At 38.4% G+C, this 17,279-nt stretch overlaps 1 protein-coding gene across 4 annotated transcripts in view; it reads right to left on the minus strand.

Annotated features, from left to right (window-relative positions):
• Positions 1-17,279, minus strand: part of SNX24 (sorting nexin 24) — an 89,025-nt gene that overhangs the window by 33,859 nt on the left and 37,887 nt on the right. For all 4 annotated transcript variants that reach the window (XR_006020655.1, XM_042053972.1, XM_042053975.1 and 1 more), the window contains exons 2-3: positions 9,507-9,590; positions 2,589-2,693 (exon numbers count right to left, since the gene is read on the minus strand). Coding sequence is in view for 3 of the 4 variants with exons in the window: in XM_042053972.1 (XP_041909906.1) it covers positions 2,589-2,693; positions 9,507-9,590 (189 nt within the window). In the remaining variant the exon portion in view is untranslated. The remainder of the gene's footprint in view (positions 1-2,588; positions 2,694-9,506; positions 9,591-17,279) is intronic.

Consider the following 17,279-nt stretch of genomic DNA (forward strand, 5'->3'; position numbering starts at 1 on the left):
CAGCTTGTCCTTTGTGCTGTAGATTAAGATCATGCACACAGACATTTACCATGATCAGCAGAGGTGCAATAGCTTATTTCTTCATACTAATTTGCTTGAATGTTTGGGGCCACAATCTGTCATTCACTTATCTTTGCATCTGTTTCCTCATTAATAAATTAAACATAATCTTTCTTTCCTCTTGTCAGTCAGTTGATTGTTCTCAGTATTCACAAGGACTCTGTAAATATTATTATACATGCAGTTGAATTACTAAGCATATTACTGCTTCTAGTCAATTGTTTCACAGTATTAAAAACAGAAGTTGCAAATTTCAGTCAAACTTGTAAAATACAAAAGTCTTACTTAAAATAGTATAAGATAAATCATTATTTCAAAATTCCATGAAAATTGTTCTATTATAACAAGAAAAAGTCCTGACCCAACCTTTCAAAAACAGAAGTAAAATAAGCAATCTGATGACTATTAGCTGGCAGTGGCTACTGATACATTAAAAAAAATTACTCCTTGTAGCTCACAATTTAATAATACTTCATTTATTCATAATTTTTGTTACTCTTCAAAAAGATAAAATGAAATGTTTCTGAGCTCCTGTCCATCCACTCCAAGAAACAAACAACCTGTGCTGAAAGGATTTAAAAGGGCGGTTTCATCATGAAAAGGTCACAAAGAAGTAACAAGGTGCTGGCACTTTCTGTCTTAGACAGGGAAATGTCTTGCTTTCTTTACTACTTAATAGAGACTGACTATCTACTACTCTCATTTCATGTCAGTATTTTTATCTGCATTTAATTATAGAAGACTACTTAGTTAAAATATATTAAGAACCCAACATGACTAGACCATGTCAGGTACAGGTCTGTATTTGACAGCCATCTGCATGGCATGCTAAAACAAATTAATTGAACCTAACATCTACGTAATTGCTCAGTCTTGGCATAATGTTCTGGCTGGTTTTATACAAAACAAATAACGACTGGCATGACTTCATAAAACTTTATCTGCTGCACAAATGGTTGGCTACAAGCACCACCACTGACCAGTGACAGTAGCAGCCAAACAGCTCCTGCAGATTAACTGTCAGTAGTATCACCTGAAAATATGTTTGCAATGTTTTACATACATGGTGTTAAATAAAAAACTGATCATGTCTCATGAAATTGTAGTACATTCTTACACTGTGTTTTGGTAAATGCTTGGCACTATTGAAAAACATCTGATAACCAAAGTGCCTTTATATGAACTTTTCATTGTCTAGAATCACGCCCTAATTATCTTAAAAGTTAAAATTTCACTGTTGATTAATTCTGCTTTCTATTAGCAGAAACAGAAATTAATTACTTTGACAAAAGTATTAATGATTTTCTTCTTGTTTAAATTAGTATGCACATTAGTATGGATATAACTTAGAGGCTTGTCATGTTTTAAATAGATGATGCCCAGCAGTCCCTTCCAACCTAAACCATTGCATATTCCTATGACAGCCAACAGCAACTGAAGAGAGGAGCAGTTAATTAAATGTGCAAGACTGCAAAAGAACAAGAGTTGACTAACTCTTCCAGTAGGGGGAGATGTTCTTTTACAGTTTATCAGCAATTAAAAAGTGATAACCAAATTACCTCTGTATCTTTTTAACGAAATCAACTGCTTAAAACAAATTGGTACATGTAGTACCAATTGGTAGTAATTATGTCCAAAAGAAAGTTGTATGGAAATCAGAAAAAAAAAATTCACTGCAAGTGGCTGATATGAGTAAAAATAGAAGACTGTTATTCTTGCCTTCCTCCCAAAACAATTATGTTTTGACACATTATTTCTATGATCCCTTTCAGTAAAACAGCATTTGCATTAGTGCAGCTAAAAGTGCAGTGCACTGGGAACATGTTTACAGTAACACCTTCATCTGGCTTTGCCACCAGAGAAACAGCTGTGAACCGATACCACAGGGCATTTTCTAAAGCCCTGTGACAATACAAATTCCATTTATTAAAAATGAATGGGATTTATTCCTGATATATTTAGATGTCTATACAACTGCATCATTCCTGAAGACTCTTGTTATTGTCTATATCAAAATCATGACCCATCTAGGTAGAATCTAAGACTTAAAATGCAAATGTCCAAATCAACTGAGATTAGTATGAGATGACAGGTGCCTATTTCAGCTAGAGGAACAATTCATGTACAGCAGAGGGATATGAATTTTATGAGCTGATGCTTCTCAAGTCTGTCTAAATAGAGGTGAGCTAAAGAAAGACTCCTTATATTTTTCCTGCAACACTTTTGATTGGTACAGTCAGAACAACTTTGGAAAGAACAACATTATTTTCCCCATTTTAGGCAGAGGAAAACAAAGGCTCACTAAAGTCAATCAGCAGCCTTTGGAAAAATCGGGAAAAAAAACGCAAAACAGTCTAGTTTTCTAGCTGCTAGTCCTGCTAAGTGAACAGAAATCACCACTGCTGGTAAGTGTCCAGATCATTTTCCACCTCTAAAATTACCTATCAGTAAAACGTCACACTTCATATTTTCTAATGCTCTGAAAACAGATGCTGCTTTTACTTTCAGCAGGCTGCAAGGAGACCCACCTGCAAGTACAACTCCAACCCTTGTCGTCGCTGCTCCAGGACCTTGGGGACCCAGTTTCTCACGTGCTTTGAAGGGATCTCTGGAGTTCTTATGAACTTCTTGAGCTGCAAAAAAAAAAAAACAAACCAATAAATAAAAAGGAAACAACATAGATTGAAACAAAGTATAATAATGTCTCTTTAAAATAAACAAGTTTCTGTTAGAGATATACAAAAACCTATGCATTAAGGACAACAGCACGGAAATGAAGTTACTTACAATCATCTCCCTGAAATAACAGCAGATGTCATACCCACAGGGTGCAGTTAAAAATCTTCCCATCCAGTTGCCCTGGACAGTAAAGACGAACCCTACTAAAATTTTTTGTCACTAACAGCCTGAAAATAAAATGGCAACCACTACATAAGAATACTTGAAATTGGAGTTTCCCAATAGTCTACTTGGGACGATACCTCACAAGATCACCATGACGTAACCAGAAATTACCTTGCTAAGTGCAGTGAACACACCATGACGGCTTCTAACTCCAGATTTAGGCAACTATGAACAGGTGTGAGAAGTACAGGGAAGAGTGCTAACCATCTCTCTGGAGAGTTGGCAATCCATGCTCTCAAATTGTACCAGCAGATTGACAATCTGTGTTTAATACCTTACACAGAGAAATAGCAAGATTGTCACTGAATATATTTTGAAGAGAGCTCCATAACTATTCCTCTAAAAATTCCCACAGGAAAGCTTATACATGTATCTATAGAGATCTATATATAACATGTATCTATATAGATCTATATGTATATATATACACACACACACATGCATATATATTTTATATATATGCATAGTTTTGACTGTGTATAGATAGACACAAACATACAACCTGACAACACTAAAAATCCTCTTCCTAGAGAAACATTTTTTTTCAAAACCAAAAACCATGAATGTTTTCCTCAAAACTACAGAGCAAAAATAATAACTGAAATAGACTCCATTGCATTTTAATAGAAGGTGGCATTCTTTCTGTTGGATATTGCCTCTGAGTAAATCTGAGGCAAAGAATGCAAGGAAAGAAACTCAAAATTGACTTTGACATGCATACCCATGGGAGACTAAGAATTTACATTTCATCTTTGAGCTTGCTGAGATGTCACTATAGGAAAAAGCAGTGGCAACATATCAACGTCTCTGCAATCACAAGTACTGAAGCAGCAGCCGGGAAACCTCAATTGCTCTGGAAATATTTTGCAACTTCCTTATATCTTAACAGTGCTAAATTACAATTAAACGTGAAGTGAGAAAAACAACACTCCAAAATAAAACTCCAAACCTAGGTACGTTTACTGGCTGATCTTAAAGAGAGAATACAACCCCCCGTTTTTCCCTCTAAATTGATTGGGGATGTTGAAGAAACTACGGTCACCACTGTTGTGAACTATGACAGCACCTGCAGGTGAGCAACAAATGAGGAGAATGCTCCAGATGAGTGCAGACAAATCTGAAACTATAAAAGCATCCACCAAGACCTACTGCTTACAAGATGATTACTCTCTGGCTGGTAACTCAGCTGATGATTAACAATCCTTTTGTGCTCTGTGGCCCTGTTACATATAAAACATCCAAAACACAATTACTTAATGTGCAGGCATAGATACTGGTTTTAAGTATAAAGCCAATATTACACAGATATACAAAGAATATCTTTGTATAGATACCTTTGTACGAAGGCCACTTTCTTGTGCTTACAGTAGTCCAGTCATACATATTGCTATAAATAATTATAACAATGTCAAAGAATACTAAGCAAAGCCACATATGCATTAGCTGTATTGCTTCAGACTTGTCCCGACACAAACACAGTTATCTGAGGACTATTATTGCCTATAATACTTTCCTGTCTGTAACACTGACCTAATGCCTGTTGACACACTGTGACCTCTATTTCCTGAAAGACTTGAAGATGGCTCACATTATCAAGTAAAGAGTTATTTGTCCAATTGTGAAAAGACAATATGATCTAGAGTATACACTAGTTATTCTAAAATTACAGACAACTTGCAAAACAAGATATGTCAAACTTCAGATTTTTGCAAATTTCACTGCAGTAGTTTCAACACTGTCACCTTCTAGCATTATTGTACTTAAAAGGACTACCGATATTTAATAATGGATAAGAAAATAAGTATAAAAAGATATTTGTGAATAAATATAAACAAATTGTTGTATTTTTAACTATGTTATACACCTTGAAATAATTTAATTCTTGCTAAAATACCTTTCCACATGAGTATAATAGCACTTTTGTTCAGATTTACATATAATACTGTAATGTGAATGGTGCATAGCCTGACAGGCAAGGTTTGTTGTTCATAATCAGGGCAAAGCATAATGGCCTATGCAAACTATTTCATAGAAGCCAACAGCTGTGGGTGGTTTCTGTCAAAAGAATAATTTGTACTACTGGTGTAACATGGCAGTCTCGAAAATATTTTAAACCTTTGCCACTACAGTCAGATTGCACATGAAGTGGGGCTTTACTCTTTCACACAACTGGAATCTATGAAAGATTGAACCCAAGAAGGCGGGAAATCCAGACATGTTCTTGGAAACGGCTTTGTTTAAAATATATAATTAATCAAAACATTGATTGGCATTCTTATGAATGATGTCTTCTGTGAGCAACAGTCTTCCTTCCTCCACACAATGCCAGTGAGGCATGCTCTTCTCCAGCACAAGGCATGATCTCCTCATCAGTCTCTACATCCATTTTCTACCACAGCTGTTCTCTACAGAAGCTTTGTTTCTCCTACTCACTACAGACATCTCCAACATTAAGGGCACCTTGAATATGCAGCAAGTCTAAAGAGACCTTTCCAACTGCCATGTACTCACAGCAATTTAGAATTAAATGTACATTTTAAATTAAAGGGGAAGAAAGGAACTAAAGATAAATACCGCATTGGCATGCTGATAGCAAACTGATGCAAATGCTTTCTCTAGGACTTCTATAACACTGAAAGCACTAAGACAGGTTCAGAGCACAAGCTGTTCAACAATACTAACGAAAATTTTACAACTTCAGAAAGTAAGACTTAATAAAAAGGCATATTGCTGACAAAATATGCTCTATGTTTTGCATCTCTGCAGGGGACAAGCAAGGAAAAGTCTCTATCCATTTTCAGAGTAATAAAAACAGACAGCAAGTGAATGAGAAAATGAAACAAATTGAAATGTGGTGCAAAGGTTAGAATATCTGTTTTTCAAGTTTGTTTATTTTGCTGCTATTTCTGCAGAGAGAGAAAGGGGGCATCATTTATGATTTTTCTGGTGTTCTAAGAAGAAATCTCTGCCAAAGGAGTTATTGCAGTGAAAGTGGTGTACAAGAAGATAAATCTGAGAATGAAATTGCAATCATTTGTGGCTTTTATGCGGAGTAATTGTGCAACTCCAGAAATTACAGTGAAGTTAGACCTGCTGTCCCATCTGTCTGGACAGAAGGCCAGTTATGTGATGCAGAGCCTCCACCAGTTCTGCTACCTGTCCATCCTGTGATGGGCTGAGAACAAGCCTGAGTAACCCCTCTGCTTGGGGGATCGTGTCAGTCCTGCAATCGTTGCAGCTGGATGACGACTGTGTGGAGCATGTCACCACACCTCTACGACATGAGTCATCCACCAGGTAGGAGTGGCTCTGGGACATCCAGCTGCCCATGAGCTCCATCATGCTGGAACACTGCAAAGGTGGGCTTCAAGAAGGAGTGCTCAGGTGTCCTGTGGGTGGCATCCAGCCTCCAAGCTCATTGAACCACTTCGAGAACCATGCAATTCTCCTCCAGACCCTGCAATCCTGGATCCATCAGGAGATGGAGATGTTTGGCAATAGTGTTGGAAGAGTCATGGTGGAAGACACTATCACAACTGTTCCAATCAAACACAGGATGGATGCAGAGCTGCTGGGCTGGATGCTGGGGGTGTCCCTCCAAAACTGCACAGTGACATTCACGCAGCAGCATGCACGTGTCGCTGTGCAACACAGCAGCAGAAATGCCACTTTCCACTGCTGCTGCTGGGGATCCTGGCAGCCACCCCTCTGCTCCCGTTGCTATTCCTACAGAGCAAGAAGGGCCCCAGGTTGAATCAGGTAAGGCTCTGCACAGGGCTGCCACTTCCAGATGGCACAGTAAATGCTCCTCTGAAGGGTCACAGCAACTCCTGAAGAGAAGGGAAAGAGACCCCCAAGGCTCCTCCAGCAAACAAGAGCCCAGCACCACGTCAGTGATGTTTGGAAGGTGCCTTGGAACACGGCTAAGGGAGGACTGGGCCATCAGCTATGGCATGTGCCAGCCCTCAAAAGATCCCAGCCCCAACTATCCAAATAAAATAAATGCACAAAAATTACAGGAAAAGTCTCAGTGTTACTAACAGTGAAGATTCTATCCTCACCCTTTTTTGCTGGGTAAGATGGAATGTTAATGCTGATGGGTCCTTCTGCTTGTGCCAGGTACTGTTGCATTGTTTCCCTAAAGGCAAGCACTGCCCAGCTCCACACCTGCATCTCTGCAGCTGGTTCTGGGACAGGTGTTTCCAAGTGGCAGTCTCCAAAGCCAGCCCCTGACCTGCAGCTCATCACCTGGCCTCCGCTTCTCTGTACCTTCCGCCCCATATCCCTGGGCTCTGCTCTCCTACTAGCCTGCACTGCCTGGTGCAGCCTTGCTACGGTAGCGTCCAGATCTCTCCTCTTGCCTTGAGTCACAATTTGGTGCTTCTCTCTACGTCACCCCAGAGTCACACCCTGCCACAGCAGGAGCCCCAAGGAGGGGAAGTACAAAGTCCTGGCACTGCGAAGGGACAGCAACAGATGAGGCAGCTGCCCAGATGATGAGCAGCCTGGGAAAGGCTTCTGCCCACAACCACAGACTTTCTTCTCCCTCTTCCAGATCCAGCCTTGGTGTTGGCATTTCTTCTCTGCTTGCAAAGGACCCATCTGCAGGTGCTCAGCAGATAGATGCCAAGTGGCTGAGGAAACTGAGTTTGCTTAGTTTGGAGAACAGGATGATGAGGGGTGACCTCAGTGCTCCTGGAGGAGCGGAAGTGGAGCAGGACATGCTGAGCATTTCTCCCTGGGATCCACTGACAGGACATGTGGGAATGGCTCAAAGCTGTGCCAGGCGAGGTTCAGAGTAAATATCAGGAAACATTTCTTTACCAAGAGGGTGATCAAACACTAAAACAAGCTTCCGTAAGAGATGGTTGATGTCCCAAACCTGTTGGGGACATTTGAACAATGCCCTTAATATAATGCTGTAACTTCTCATCATCCCTGCATTGCGTAGGCAGTTGGATGGTATAATTGTTTTATGTCTTTTCCAACTGAAAATGCTCTAAATATTTCTAATTCTAATTCTATACTACACTGCATTATACAATACTATACTAGTCTAACAATAGCAGACTGCCTACTTGGATAGGGTGCATTTTAAAGATATAAATCCTGATTTTTCCCTCTTAATGTTTCCTAGCCTATTTCATTGTATAAACTATTCATCTGCTTTACTTTCAATTACAAAATTATTCTCATCTGTAAAATAAAGCACTCATATATCACAAGGCTTAGTGGTGAGTGAGTGAGTTATTTTACTGTTTCTGACACTGTTGCTTATTTAATTTCATATTCAATGTGACAATATCTCAGACATATCCGTATTAAAACAATAAACAAGAAAATGAGTATTAATAAGTGGTAGATGATATCACTACTGAGGTAAGAAGCAAATAGGCAAGAAGCACTAGCACATCTTAATTATGGTGCAGTAAAGCAAAATGCTCTTGTATTCGGACTTTTGATGGCCAACAACACAGATGGATCAATAGCTGCCTTTTGCTCAGACAAGTTTGCTTAAACCTGTACACCTGAGAAGCCTGGCAAAATCACCCTCTGTAGCACCAGGTAAATGCTTCTTTCCTGAGATAATTCAGGACCACCAGCAAACACACTGGTGGGAATAAACTCCTCTGATATGGCACTGGCAAGAGCTGTAAATACCCATGTTGATCTCTGTTGTTTGCAGAGCAAGCTTTTCCATAATGAAAGCAAGCAGCATCAGTCAAAATAGTTGATTGTGCCCATACTCCACTGCCACTCAGACCTACAAACCAAAAGAAGTTTAGTTGACCCAGATCCTAAGACTCAAGCTCTTCATTACAGCCCCACTGCTGGTAATGGGCTGCAATGTTCCTCCAGAATTCTCCTTCACAATACTTGGCCTCCATAAAGAAGAAAAAAATGTAAAGCTTGCCTTTCAGCTGCACAACTGCACAGCAGCATCCACTTCAGCTTGGAGAGAAGAAACCACGCTTTTTCCTTAACATTGGTCAGACCAATTTAAAGAAGTATTAGTGGATAACCAGCCTTGAAAGTACTGAGTTCCCTTCTATATGTTACTAAGATGATTTGGTAGAGAAACTTAGCAGATATTTTATATTACATTAATTGAGATGGTTTACTCAGTCATTTTCGTATCTGGTTTCCTCGGGTACAAAAGCTGTTTCTTCAGCTTTACATGGCAGGTTAGCAATACAATCTATAGAACTAACAAATTATTTGCCCAACTGGAATAAAAAACCCCACTGTATTTATTTGCGGTTGGAATGTGACTTATTTCGTGACTTTACAAGAAGTCACAACAGACAGCATTTTAGCCATACAGCATGTAAACAATAATCAAAAGAAAAGGAGACTTAGTAACACATGAGAAATCAAATCTACAAAACAGAGAAGAAACTGAGTTAGTTAGGAATTAATTTCTAGAGGTATGAATCAAAAGATGTATTTAAGATAAACCATGTATAGTAACAATTACTAGAGAGAGGAAAACATCACAGAGAGAAAACAAAGCTACAGCTTGTAAAGAAAAAGGTCAGTACCTTTTTATGAAGTGCATGGAATTCACTATACCTCTTCTCCACAAAATGTTTCCTTCCACTCATCAGGACTTCTATTTTAAAGACCTGAAAATTATAAATAATAAAAAAAAAGGTAATGTTACTTGCACAAACAGTTCAGTGACATGGATGTGACTGCACATTTTACCACAGTCATTCTAGTAAGTAGTGCCAAAAAAACCCAAGGTCCCTCATGAGTTGCAGAAGTACAGCAGTGGTTAGTGGTAAACATGGCTGAATCTTCTGTTAACAAGTTTGTTCAACAAACATATAAAAAGACAGCTTAAGCCTGGGCTATATGCTTTACATTAAAATTAAGCATTAAAATACCTATAGTAAATATCTATATTTACATTTTTTTCTGGTATTAAAACATCAGAAAGATGTAACATACTTTGAAGTAATTAAAAAAATAAAAAAGAATGGTAGGAAGAGAAAAAAAAAACAGGGAGAAAAGAAATAGAGTTTCATTCTTTTTCCCTTCTTACAATATAGTGTACTAATACATTCACACGTTCAGTAAGAGCTGGATAATATATGCATTATGGTATGCATGGAAATGGAGAAATAAATGCAAGCACCATATTGTATGTTAATTTCCTCCTAACCTACAAATTCATCTCTAGTCTCAATGGAACTTGTGCTACGTACACTCTAGGAAAAAACAGAACAAAACACAAACATGGCAAATGCTTGTTTTCCTTGTGTGATACATGTGACAGCTTTTGTTGCTGCCTATGGAAGGTTGAAAGGCCAGGAGAAGCAGCTCTCTGGATCCACTAATTAGTAGCCACTGACATGACATTTTCTTGATTCTCAGGTCAGCAGGTCAGTTTTGAGGGCAAGTGATGAGAAATATTTTGAGGTACTCAAGAAAATATGGTCTGTTAAATGAAGACAAAATCAGCAGAGAAGTAATACAGAAAAGGTGCCTGTTCTATCTAGGAGTTCTTTGTTTTCTGTTTTGCTCAGAAAATGCTGGAAATAATTATCTTCAGGACAATGAGAAACAATGTTCAGCACAGATGATCACATCAAGACCCAAAACTTAGCCAAATAAAATGTTCTTTGAAATAAATTTGCAAACAGTGTTTGTGCCTGAATGCAGAAAAAAGGCTTTTCTGTCACAACATGCCCAGCTAGCATTGATCAGAGCAAACACTGAGATACTGTACTGGATAAACACTTCTATTGTCCACTAGAACCTGCCTTTCAGACAGGTCAAAATGCTACGGTTTTCACTGACTAGTCAAACAACATTAAAAACAGACAGTGTTTTATTTAACCCAGACTGAAATGCTTTTACCTTTGTTTGAATGCAGTATGGATAGGACCATAGTCATTTCACACCAATATTTACATTACCAAAATTCGTTTGGATGGCTGTAATAACTTGTGCTACATTCTATGTCTTCAAATAGGACTATGTCTGTGTCCTAAATGTATGAGCAGACAACCTTATTTGGGTGCACTGATTTTTTTTCCCCCTCCTATCTATTCGGACTACTTTGGAAGAACAGCAAGTGGCTACATACACATGAAAAAACTCCAAGGCACCCTGAGGAATATTTTATAAGTTCAGAGTTGTAAAGAGAATCACATGCAAAGGAGAATCAGTGTAGACATTTTTCTTTAGTTAAAATTTAACATACTAATTAATTGAGAGGAAAATATTATTTACATTTCATATTCTACACACTATATGAAAGAAATAGTTCTGCAAGGAACAATTTGTTTTGGATTGCACAGGAACAAAGGAGTTTCAAGGATAACTTGTTAGAAAGAATGTATAAAAAACCATGAAAGTAGCTAAGTGAAAAGTGACCATGGGTGTCCAGCTAAGGTGTTGCACCAGTTTTGAATTTACTTGATATTATTGCTACACCTCAGTCTGCTAAGAGCCACTCACTACTTTAAGGTTAGCACTTCTGTTGGCTACAGGGTTTGCCAAGCAATTTGGAGAAGTCTAAGAGGCTCCTGCCTCAGCTATAAGCACTCCCTTGCGAGGTAACTTTCCTGTAAATCACAGGTTGGCGCCTGCAGTCCCATTTCAATTTTATTCATATGTCCATCTTCAGAGAAATAACTGTCCCTCTGAAATCTAAAAACCCATCTTCTCATAAAGGAGAATAGTTGGAATATGTGAAAGGAAATATACATCCCTATGTGGACCTTCTTTTCAAAGCATGTATCTATTTTGTTCTGTGTTTCATCACTTGTTAAGGAACCACATAAATGGCTTCAGAACACCAAAAATATGCTGCATTTATTCTTCCTCCTGTTTTAATTACAGTTTCATCATTTTTGCTAACATCATGACATTGAACAATATATTTGACAGTTACTTTCGCAGAAGATGCAAGAAGAAAGAAGCACAGCTTTGCATGCAAAGTAATGTTATTTCAAGATAGAGATACTGCCACCCTTACACCCCCCACTCCTTGCACCAGTATAGAGGCTTTAACTTTGCCCCTCACTACCCAGAGGCCTCAGATCCAGCTTTATGAGACACCTAAAATTTACAAAACCAAGAACAACTCTGCTATGCTTGAAGTTGAATATTACTGTTTGAAAACAAAACAGTGCAAATGATGTTTCTAATCTGTGGCACCTATACTTCAGACATATAAAGCAATTATAAATAAGAGGACAACCCAGAAATGTTTTTGCTTCATTTAAATCTAAATACTAAACTGATTTACAAAGTAACTTGTAAAGCAGAAATGCAAGTAACTGAAATAAAACAATTGTGTTTATGGACTTTGTATTATTTAATGACTTTATTTAGACTGCATAAATTCCAGGTTTTCCTCCTCACTATTTACCATATCAGAATTCACAAGAGCAAATTAAAAGCATATAAGTTAGTTTTTGTGCCACTGTTTAATAAAACAATGTGTGAAAGACAAAAAGATATATTAAGTTGGGAGAGAGAGATAGGATCTCTTCATGGATACAAAATAGCTACAGGCAAATCTTGTACAAATTTAACTGAGCAATTGCAGGCTCTGGCAGAAAAACAATGTAAGGAAACTGGTGAACATAGATGTAAGTGCCAAAATAAAGACGGAAGAACTATGGGGGGAAAATGCAACAGTGCTAGGAAATTACTTTTCTTGTAAAAATGTTAATGTTTTTTGAACAGATAACTCTGAAAAGATATATGACTTTTCATAAGTGACAGATAGTTAAATGAAAAATGCAAGAATAAGACAAACAAAATACTTTTCCCATAGTCATTGAAATGCCAGAAATTACACTGCACTGAACCATTTGCAGTTCACCCTGACTAGGACACAAGGGACCATAGATTTGAAGACACCAATTAGAAAACTCTAAGAGTACTTTGAAACTAGAAACATCTCAGTGTTCTTGGTTGCTGCCACAATAGTTACCAGTGATGTCTGCACATAGCTAGAAGATCATTACCCATTAAAAGCATTCTTCCAACAGACTTTAACCCACATAAATGATGTATGGGGCAAAAACCTCTGAATTGGATATCAGTATGAATAATGCCGATCTTTTAAACTAGCAGAATTGCACAGCTGCCACTGCAATTCATAACCATCAAACTTGTGACGAAAACTTCAGAAGAAGAATTCCTAAGGTCTTCGTTAATAAAGTAGTAAAAACTTTCAGGTCCAAGTATAAAACAGATTTACGCATAATTTTTTTTCCTCTTCACTTTGTTCCAACTATATGGATTATATTCAGATGCTGGAAGCCATTTTCTTCTTTTCTTATTGTTAGAAACTATGCCTAATTTTGCCATTTTTCTGAATTTATCTGTTTCTGATCATTACCAAACCTCTAACTGAATGGTCCTTTTTCAATATTTTCAAGAAGAACACATTTCTCTTCTTGCTGCAGAAACTGGACAGTACCACATAGCAATTAAACTGGATTACATATGGGCAAAAAATTGGCACTGTATCACCGCAAATTTCAAGGACAGAAAGCACAAATGGAAAGAAACAGGAACTAATAAGATGTACAAGAATCGCCCATGGTGCCCACAAGTGCATATCATGAATTGAGGGTACCACTGACACTGCCCCCCTTCAGTTCTTACCTATGTCACATGTGTACATCAGATACAAAAAGACATCTTTTATCTGATAATTTGATGCAAAAATATGCAGCTCCAGTAACTTAGTCTTGAAAAATCATACAGTGATGAATTTAACAAAAAAATGAAGACAAGAATGACAAACATGACCCTGAGTAGGGATGAAAACTAAGAAGTATAGTAACATCTCAGCTTGTTTTTCTATTGCATAAGAAATATATAGATGACTGTCACAACACTCATGGAAATTATGTTAGCTACACAGTTTATAATTACTGTAAGTTAATACTATCATATTGTGCATATTTATACACGGAAAAGTGAATTGCAAGACTTTTGAAAAATTACAGTGGAAAAAGAGATTTGGGGCAGCCTCATTTAGAATACGGAGATACAAAAAACAGGAGCAGAAAAAGATAAATTTACAAAACCCAGATACATTTGTCTAACATTCACCAGGCAAGAAAACCCCACAAAATTCTAGTGTCATGTTTTTATCTCTCAAGACCAAGCCTAGTGACCCTAATACTATTTAATATATTACTTACAGAAATAAATACATCCCTTCAGATGCTTCAATATACTTGACAGACTTTTGTCTGAGGAACAGCTAATGCATTCAAAGTGTCAGGAAAACTCAACCTTAAACCTTTGCCATGGACATATGGAAGGAATTCCAGAGCAAATGAAATGACAGCTACGGTCCATGAAACACTAATAAGATTTCCACGTGTTTAGTGTTTCATTATTGCTCAGACAAAGGCACATTTTCTGTCTCAGTTGTGCTACAACTACAACTAGAAGAAGACCGCAGAAAACAGTAGAGATGAAAAGATAACTTTAAGCCTCTTTCCATCCTACTGTTTCAGGGGAAAACAGTATTCTACACAATCAGTAAGAGCACCTGGGTGGTGGTGGCAACCAGAGCTGCATATAGCTGCAACAGCACTTCAGCATCTTAGGAGTGTCAGTGCCTCATGGCAATGCTCCATACTTCTGAACGCCCTCCACAGGAGAGGCGGAGACGAGGACAGTATTCAGAGCCAACTCAAACTTCAGAGCAGCCTTGATAAAACTGAATCTCACGATCCCTCAAATGAAAACACATTAACTTATTCTGACTTCATCTTTTGGAAAGCAGGGCAGCAAAACTCAGTTGTGCAGTGGGCACAGAGCAGCTCAAGGGCATAAAGGCGGACATGGGTCACAGAGGCACGAGGCAAGGGAAATCTCCAACCATATTCCCCCCAGTTCTAGTTCTACTTTGTCTAGGACCCAGTGTTTACTTTGGTTATCGCCAGCATTTCAAGTTACTGAGACTTGAGACCTTCTGTTCCTTGGGTGAGTTGCTTATAGTCGCATCTTTTGACTCCTCTCTCCAGAAATTGCTTTTCTACACAAGCAGCCCTTACATGAGCTCCTGCAGTCTGCCCATAAGGAAAGGGCCCGCTTTCTGCTGCAGAACTGGGAATGAGTTGCGGCACAGTTAAGAAGGAAGCAGTATAGCCCTGAAGAGACCAGTTTGCTCTATTTGGTTTTGCTTGGGGCCCCAAAGAAGAGATGAGAGTGTCTACAAGAGGCAGTAACAGAAAAGAAGCGAACGCTTGAGGAATCAACTGTTGGGAGGGAGTATGAACAGGGACAGAGCTAAGAGTCATCCATCCTTCTGGTATCATCCTCACACATACTGAACTTTTTCCTGATGGCTATGGGAGCAGGCAGGAAGCCAGAGCTGCACTGGGGCAACTCAGCTGGTGCAGACATTTGGGCACCGGTCCTGGCAGCTTCTTCCACCTCCCTGCTCGCCTGGGACAGGTGCTCCTTGTGCCTGCGCCTCACCCTCCAGTGGTACAGCTCTGCCCAACACACATTTCACTTCCACTGAGGGGCCCCAAAGAGATTCAGATCTACTGCATTATCAGTTACAAGATTTGCTTATCTCGCCTAAAGTCAGCTCAAAAGCTGGGTTAAAACCTCAAAGAGTCCCTTCTTTCACCCCAAGCACAGTCACGTCTGTTATATAAAATCAGACTGTTTCAATTAGTCCCAAGTACAGTGTACAGTATTAAGTTACAGCACAAGGAAAAATGTACACAGTTTTATTGACTATGGAAATGAAAGCTTGATATTATGCAATTATGACACTGCTTTGTCCAGAATTTGTGAGGGAGAAAAACCATGACAGAGAAGTGAAATGTTCACACAGGATTTCCAGAGAGTATTCCAAACGACACCAGCACATGTAAAGCAGTTACCTGACCCATTCTGGCCTGGTAAAGCAGCCTTACTGTTTTAAACACATAAAAGTAGATTTTCTACTGTGACATAAGAGGACAAGTCTGTTGTTTCACTGACTCCTATTAAATCTCATCTATCTTGGGCTTCGATTGCTAAAAAGAAAACTAAATAAAAAGATGTGTATGTAAAAACAATCACTTCTCCTTATAAATGTGACTCCTAATTCAAATGCCTCCTTACTAATTTATATAACCTTCAGCCACTTGTTTACTGAAAAAGTTTTCTCTTCCCTAACAGTTACCAGTTTTACTGGTACCACTATCTGAGTCAGACTAGTCTGAGTACCTTCCAGAGTGCAGTTCATAGTTTCCACCAACAATACAAAATAGTTAAGGATTATTTCCTTGCACTTCTTTTGCAGTATGAGGCTCCCCCAGTCATAAAATGGCAATGTTAGTAGGAATAATGTACAAAAGACGTTTACAGGATTCAGGGATATTCTTCCTGGAGATGGCCTTTTAGAAGTGTATGTCATATTTCTTACGGTTTAGAGGAAGAGATAGTAAAACAACTTATACTGCAACCCAGTCAGGCAGTTTTGTAATTCTTATAACATGGGAAGCTCAAGGGAGGCTTCTACGGAGCTGTCACTGTTGAATGAAAGAGTAGCTGACATGTAAGAGTAAGTAGTTTTCTGATTTTTTCAACTCTCTTTAAACCAATCTTTTCCAAACACATGGTTCATAAAATCCCATAGGAACCTCTCTGTCATTTCCTGAAAAATAACTTACTTGGCTTTCCAAACTAAAAAACCTCTCCCTTGCCAATGATACACTGGCTATGGAAATCTAATTTGTAACCAAACCAAGATGCTAAAAAATCTGACTTGTTTTTGGTATTTTTCTTTACTGGCCCTGCAGAGGACAACTGTTACATAGATGACACCCCTTTAAAATCTCATTGTCACTGTGGTTACCTATTTGGCTAACTTCCTTACTGTCAAACTTAAGGGAAAATGTGTTGATCTTTTACTGAAAATGGAAAAAGTTTATAACCCATGCTAAAGCCTATAGTTAAACAGATGAAAAATAAAATCAGCCTAATCTGCTCTATTTGCTCATCTGGATCATCTCAATGCCTCTTATCATAAAGGTTCTACTAATAGAAAAACTATGAGCCTTTTTATGGAAAAGATTAGCTTTCCAATAGAAACAGTAAATGGGGATAGAATACTTGAATACTGCAAAAAAATAACTGATGCCAGGAGTATATTTACAAGAAACAGATTAAATCTAAGTTGGATAAAATATAAGGAATCTTCTATTTCATCACGAAGTCCTTTGCTGTTTTCTCTGGAGAGTCTGTAAAGAGTCCTCACACTTCCCAAGGCAGGATGCAATTCCTAACCACAATGACAGTGCCCTCATATTGCAGACAACTAGCAG

This window comes from Corvus kubaryi, unplaced genomic scaffold (assembly GCF_017639235.1).
Source record: "Corvus kubaryi isolate FWS band 111438036 unplaced genomic scaffold, C.kubaryi_AGA036_p1.0 split1-37296, whole genome shotgun sequence".
NCBI classification, from domain to species: Eukaryota; Metazoa; Chordata; class Aves; order Passeriformes; family Corvidae; genus Corvus; species Corvus kubaryi.